This window comes from Procambarus clarkii, chromosome 69, assembly GCF_040958095.1.
Source record: "Procambarus clarkii isolate CNS0578487 chromosome 69, FALCON_Pclarkii_2.0, whole genome shotgun sequence".
Classification (NCBI taxonomy): Eukaryota; Metazoa; Arthropoda; class Malacostraca; order Decapoda; family Cambaridae; genus Procambarus; species Procambarus clarkii.
Window position 1 is genome coordinate 8,387,721 of NC_091218.1, and position 7,831 is coordinate 8,395,551.

Here is a 7,831-nt window from a genome sequence, read left to right on the forward strand (position 1 = left end):
TATATATATATATATATATATATATATATATATATATATATATATATATATATATATATATATATATATATATATATATATATGCGAACAAGCCTGAATGGTCTCCAGGACTATATGTGACTGAAAACTCACACCCCAGAAGTGACTCGAACCCATACTGCAAGGAGCAATGCAACTGGTATACAGGACGCCTTAACCCTTAATCCGCTTGACCATCACGACTGGACATAAGGAAGTGATAGCTGAAGCTATTTGAACCACTTTCCTGCCAGCACTCGGATGGTAATCTTGGGCATAGCATTTTATCAAATCACCTCATTCTTTGGGGCACATGTGAGGAACACAAATGCGAACAAGCCTGAATGGTCCCCAGGACTATATGTGACTGAAAACTCACACCCCAGAAGTGACTCGAACCCATACTGCCAGGAGCAACGCAACTGGTATACAGGACACCTTAATCCGCTTGACCATCATGACCGGACATAAGGAAGTGATAGGCGAAGCTATTTGAACCACTTCCCCGCCGGCACTCGGATGGAAATCTTGGGCATAGCATTTTATCAAATCACCTCATTCTGACTATATGCGACTGAAAACTCTCACCCCAGAAGTGACTCGAACCCATACTGCCAGGAGCAACGCAACTGGTATACAGGACGCCTTAATCCGCTTGACCATCACGACCAGACATAAGGAAGTGATAGCCGAAGCTATTTGAACCACTTTCCCGCCGGCACTCAGATGGAAATCTTGGGCAAAGCATTTTATCAAATCACCTCATTCTTTGGGGCACACGTGAGGAACACAAATGCGAACAAGCCTGAATGGTCCCCAGGACTATATGCGACTGAAAACTCACACCCCAGAAGTGACTCGAACCCATACTGCCAGGAGCAACGCAACTGGTATACAGGACACCTTAATTCGCTTGACCATCATGACCGGACATAAGGAAGTGATAGGCGAAGCTATTTGAACCACTTCCCTGCCGGCACTCGGATGGAAATCTTGGGCATAGCATTTTATCAAATCACCTCATTCTTTGGGGCACACGTGAGGAACACAAATGCGAACAAGCCTGAATGGTCCCCAGGACTATATGCGACTGAAAACTCACACCCCAGAAGTGACTCGAACCCATACTGCCAGGAACAACGCAACTGGTATACAGGACACCTTAATCTGCTTGACCATCATGACCGGACATAAGGAAGTGATAGGCGAAGCTATTTGAACCACTTCCCCGCCGGCACTCGGATGGAAATCTTGGGCATAGCATTTTATCAAATCACCTCATTCTTTGGGGCACACGTGAGGAACACAAATGCGAACAGGCCTGAATGGTCCCCAGGACTATATGCGACTGAAAACTCAAAAAAAGCGGATTAAGGCGTCCTGTATGCCAGTTGCGTTGCTCCTGGCAGTATGGGTTCGAGTCACTTCTGGGGTGTGAGTTTTCAGTCATATATATATATATATGTATATATATATATATATATATATATATATATATATATATATATATATATATATATATATGACTGAAAACTCACACCCCAGAAGTGACTCGAACCCATACTGCCAGGAGCAACGCAACTGGTATACAGGACGCCTTAATCCGCTTCTCTGCTGGGTGACATCATAGTCATTTCCCTTCCCTCTACCCTTTTGTACATTCATGCTACAGTATGGATCTTAAGCTACTTTTTGGCGAACATGAAATTGACTCGCGAGAAGGCGTCCAACAGGGTGACCCCCTCGCTCCTCTCCTTTTCTGCTTAGTCATCAAACAAGTCACAGAGGTCCTGTCCAGCGAGCTTAACATCTGGTTCTTGGATGATGGTACCCTAGCTGGTTCCCAAGACTCCCTCCTGGAGGACATCAGAAAAATCCAGGAGCAAGGTGCAGTTTTAGGCCTCACCCTGAACCCTTCTAAATGTGAAATAATATGTTCCAACCAGGGCATCATAGAGAGAATAGAGGGTCTTCTGCCAAATATCCATAAAACTAAACCTGAAGACAGCACACTCCTAGGAGCTACCCTGGGGTTGAAAACCATCGATGAGGTCCTTGATAAGAAAATCGCCGACCTTAAGAGGATGGATGGGAGGATTGAGGATATTGATGCTCATGATGCACTCTACCTCATCACCAGATGTCTGTCCCTCCCCAGGTTAACCTACTTTCTGAGGTGTTCACCATCTTACAGTAGCCAAAAACTAAGTGAGTATGACCGGTTACTGAAATCAATGCTAGAAAAAGCCCTTAACCTCTCTCTCGATGACCTACAGTGGAAACAGGCCTCTCTTCCCGTAAGACTTGGGGGCCTCGGAGTTCGAACAGCAACGCAAATCGCTGTTCCAGCCTTCCTGTCCTCCTTATCAGCATCCGACGACCTTGTGAAGGAAATTCTACCTGCCCACTTACATCAGCTGGCAGGTGTACATGATCCCAATTTTACACGCTGTGCCACAGAGTGGGCCTCTCGTGCAGGCCAATCACCTCAACCACCATCCCCAAAATCCCACAAGCAATCCAGCTGGGATGGTCCCATTGTAGACCAAGTTGCTGCAGAGTGCCTGGGTGCTGCAACAACACAACACGACATTGCTCGCCTCACAGCAGTAGCAGCACCACATGCAGGGGATTTCCTGTTAGCAACCCCAATGTCGGCAACTTTCACGCGTCTCACACCACACGCCCTCCGAATTGCTGTGGCCCTCCGCCTTGCTGCCCCAATCCACACCAGATATAGGTGTATTTGCGGCGAGGTGGTGGCAGACAGGTACGGTCACCATGGCCTACTCTGCCAAAGCACAGGGGGATGGCACTCGAGGCACAGTGAAGTTAACGACATCATCAAGAGGAGCCTCACCACAGCTGGATGCCCAGCTGAAAGAGAGCCCCGTTACCTAACGCCCTGTAACTCTGATGCTCTTATTGGTCGCCCGGATGGTATCACAGTGAACCCCTGGAAGAATGGCAAGCAGTTGGTATGGGACTACACGTGCGTATCAACCCTGGCTAACACCTACATTAACCTCAGTGTTGCACAACCAGGTGGCGCTGCCACCCACAGGGAAGCAGCCAAATCCCGTAAGTATAGAGAACTGGATCACCACTACAATTTTGTCCTCATTGCTTCTGAGACGCTCGGCGCCTGGGGTAAAAGTGCTACCAGTTTTTTGAAGGAACTGGGTTGTAGGCTCATTGAAACAACTAGGGACCCGAGAGCTGCAAGCTTTCTTTTCCAGTGCCTCAGTGTGGCGATACAGAGGGGAAATGCGCACTGCATCCAGGGTTCCTTCCCGCCATCTGAGGAGCTGGAGGAACTCGACAACCTATGACAACCATCTTTGTAACCCATATGTAACTCCTTTTTTGTAACAAAGTTCAAATAAAGTAAATATATTTGTGTACATACAAAAGAATGGGGGTGGTAGGAGAAGATAATATTAGTGTTCAGTGAGAAACCACAAGGTCTCCTCTGAATACTTTTTATTTTCTTCTCCGCGGCTATGGGTCCCCACATTGGCACCAGAGGTGGTACCCACACAAACTTTTAAAAAAAAAAAAAAAAAAAATTATATATATATATATATATATATATATATATATATATATATATATATATATATGTCGTACCTAGTAGCCAGAACGCACTTCTATGCCTACTATGCAAGGCCCGATTTGCCTAATAAGCCAAGTTTTCATGAATTAATTGTTTTTCGACTACCTAACTTACCTAACCTAACCTAACCTTACTTTTTCGGCTACCTAACCTAACCCAACCTATAAAGATAGATTAGGTTTGGTTAGGTAGGGTTGGTTAGGTTCGGTCATATATCTACATTAATTTTAACTCCAATAAAAAAAAATTGACCTCATACGTAATGAAATGGGTAGCTTTATAATTTCATAAGAAAAAAATTTGAGAAAATATATTAATTCATGAAAACTTGGCTTATTAGGCAAATCGGGCCTTGCATAGTAGGCTGAGAAGTGCGTTCTGGCTACTAGGTACGACATATATATATATATATATATGTGTCGTACCTAGTAGCCAGAACTCACTTCTCAGCCTACTATTCAAGGCCCGATTTGCCTAATAAGCCAAGTTTTCCTGAACTAATATATTTACTATAATTTTTTTCTTATGAAATGATAAAGCAACCCTTTTCTCTATGTATGAGGTCATTTTTTTTTTATTGGAGTTAAAATTAAAGTAGATATATGACCGAACCTAACCAACCCTACCTAACCTAACCTAACCTATATTTATAGGTAAGGTTAGGTTAGGTAGCCAAAAAAAGCTAGGTTAGGTTAGGTTAGGTAGGTTAGGTAGACGAAAAAACATTAATTCATGAAAACTTGGCTTATTAGGCAATTCGGGCCTTGAATAGTAGGCTGAGAAGTGCGTTCTGGCTATTAGGTACGACATATATATATATATATATATATATATATATATATATATATATATATATATATATATATATATATATATATATATATATATACAGTGGTACCTTGCATAATGATCGCCCCACAGGGCGAATATTTTGGGTAACGACTGGCCCGATCGGCGAGAAATCGTCCCATATGACGAACGCTCGTTTGTGTAACATCAACACCACATGGTGGGGTCACGCCGCCACTGTTGACAGTGTTGTATTGGTGTCTCACACGACCAGTATCGGTCTGTATCGCTCCACACATAATTCTGATTTTCATGTTTTTTTTGTGGTTTTGTGACTACAATTCTGAACGCACGATGTCGTCCAAGAAGCAGCCTGCGAAAGCAGGAGTTTGCAAGGGGAAGAAAGAGGCAATCACTGTCGAAGTGAAGAAAGAGATCATAGCAAAGCACGAGCGTGGTATTCGTGTGGTTGATCTTGCCAGGGAGTATGGCAGGGCTCTCAACAATATCCACCATACTGAGGGGCAAGGATAAATATAAGACGCTTGACGTGGCCAAAGGGGTTAGCAAGCTCACCAGCAAACGTCCAAAACTCCTGGAAGATGTGGAACGGCTACTACTGGTGTGGATGAATGAACAACAATTGCATGGCAATTGTGTCTCTGAAGCTATCGTTTGCGCTAAGGCTAGGGTGCTGTACGTGGACCTTGTCAGGAAGATACCAGGTGCGTCGTCTGAAGATGAGGAGGTATTTAGGGCAAGCCGTGGCTGGTTTGAGAACTTTAAGAAAAGGAGTAGTATACACAGTGTTGTGCAACATGGGGAGGCTGCCAGCTCTGATAAAGGTGCTGCTGAGGCTTTTGTGCCAGAGTTCCAGAAATTTGTTGATCAGGAGCGGTTTCTGCCACAACAAGTTTTCAATTGTGACGAGACCGGCCTTTTTTGGAAAAAGTTGACGAAGAGGACCTACATCACGCAAGAGGAACAATCATTGCCTGGCCACAAACAGATGAAGGATCGCCTTACTCTCGTGCAATGCGCCAATGCAAGTGGCGATTGCAAGGTCAAGCCGCTGCTCGTCTATCACTCAGAAAATCCACGAGTGTTCAAGGCGTTTAAGGTGCACAAGACACGGCTGAATGTGATGTGGAGGTCGAACAAGAGGTCCTGGGTCACGCAGATCTTCTTTAGTGAGTGGGTAAATGACGTTTTCGGCCCCACAGTGAGAAATTATCTCGTCGACAAGCAGTTACCACTCAAGGCCTTGCTGGTGCTCGATAATGCACCTGCGCATCCTCGACAACTGCAAGATGATCTGTTCCCTGAAAATCAGTTCATCACCATCAAGTTTCTTCCTCCAGACACCACGCCACTCCTCCAACCCATGGATCAGCAGGTCATTGCTAACTTTAAGAAGCTCTATATGAAGGCCTTGTTAGAGAGATGTGTTCATGTGATTGACACCACAGAGCTGACCCTCAGACAATTCTGGAAGGAGCAGTTCAATATCATGGGGGCCTTGTGTTTGATAGATAAGGCCAGGGAAGGGGTGTCACGGAGAACCCTACACTCTGCATAGCGAAACCTGTGGCCTGAGGGTGTCCCTGAGCGAGACTTCGAAGGTTTCGGTCCTGCACCTGCATCTGCATCCGCACCTGTGGATGACCCGGAGGCTCTTTTAGTGGATGATATTGTCGCTCTGGGACACACACTGGGTCTGGAAGTGGATGCCGCTGATGTGCAGGAGTTGGTGGAGGAGCACAGTGATGAACTGACCACCGAGGAACTCCTGGAACTGCAGAAAGAGCTGGTGCAACAGGAGGTACAGGAGCTCTCATCGGGGGAGGAGGAGGTCTGCGAGGATGCTATCCCATCTAGTGAGATCAGGGACGTGCTGGGCATGTTCGAAAAGGTGACAGCATTTGCGGAAAAGCATCACCCTGATAAGGCGGTGACAACACGGTGCGTGAACCTGTTTAATGACAATGTGCCGTCTCGATTTAGGGACATCCTCAAACGAAGACAACAGCAAGTGACACGTGATATGGTCAGTGGACAGGATGGGAAGAGACATGCTAGTGATATTGAACCACAACCCGGTCCTAGTGGGGTTAAATTCCCAAAGAGAGCGAGCCCGCCTGACCCAGAGGTGGTGTCTCCCTCCTCCCCATAAGCCCTCTCCTCCCTCCCTCCCGATCGGCTCCCTCAAGCCAGCAACGACTCTTCATAAGGTAAAGTGAATATACACATGGAAACAGTCAAACAAACATTTATTTAACATGTACAGTATAATATTACCAGTGTATAATGTCATATTGTTGTTTTAGGGGGTGGAACGGATTATTTGTATTTACATTGTTTTGGGTGGGGAAAATTGTGTTGCAAGACGCCGGTTTCACATGACGATGGCGGCGTTGGAACGGATTAAATTCGTTATGCAAGGTACCACTGTATATAATTATATATATATATATATATATATATATATATATATATATATATATATATATATATATATATATATATATATTATATATATATATATATTTATATATATATATATATATATAATATTTATATATATATATATTTATAAATATATATATATATATATATATATATATATTTATATATATAAAGACGTCACCAGAGACCCAAGGGCTTCCAGTTTTTTATTTCAGCGTCTCAGTGTGGCGATCCAGAGGGGATACCTGGTTGATACCTGGTTGATGGGGTTCTGGGAGTTCTTCTACTCCCCAAGCCCGGCCCGAGGCCAGGCTCGACTTGTGAGAGTTTGGTCCACCAGGCTGTTGCTTGGAGCGGCCCGCAGGGCCACGTACCCACCACAGCCCGGCTGATCCGGAACTTCTCTTAGAAAACCGTCCAGTTTTCTCTTGAAGATGTCCACGGTTGTTCCGGCAATATTTCTTATGCTCGCTGGGAGGACGTTGAACAACCGCGGACCCCTGATGTTTATACAGTGCTCTCTGATTGTGCCTATGGCACCTCTGCTCTTCACTGGTTCAATCTTGCATTTTCTTCCATATCGTTCACTCCAGTACGTTGTTATTTTACTGTGTAGATTTGGGACCTGACCCTCCAGTATTTTCCATGTGTATATTATTTGGTATCTCTCTCGTCTCCTTTCTAGAGAGTACATTTGGAGAGCTTTGAGACGATCCCAATAATTTAGGTGTTTTATCTCGTCTATGCGTGCCGTATATGTTCTCTGTATTCCCTCTATTTCAGCAATCTCTCCTGCTCTGAAGGGGGAAGTGAGTACTGAGCAGTACTCGAGACGGGACAGCACAAGTGACTTGAAGAGTACAACCATTGTGATGGGATCCCTGGATTTGAAAGTTCTCGTAATCCATCCGATCATTTTTCTGGCTGACGCGATATTTGCTT

At 44.7% G+C, this 7,831-nt stretch overlaps 1 protein-coding gene across 1 annotated transcript; it reads left to right on the plus strand.

The window, feature by feature from the left end:
- The first annotated feature begins 4,910 nt into the window (after positions 1 to 4,910).
- On the plus strand, positions 4,911 to 6,596 carry LOC123750476 (tigger transposable element-derived protein 1-like). Its single transcript, XM_069311331.1, has 2 exons — positions 4,911 to 5,876; positions 6,021 to 6,596. Exons 1-2 carry the CDS (start codon positions 4,911 to 4,913, stop codon positions 6,594 to 6,596), a joined length of 1,542 nt encoding a protein of 513 aa, XP_069167432.1.
- Positions 6,597 to 7,831: the final 1,235 nt, after the last annotated feature.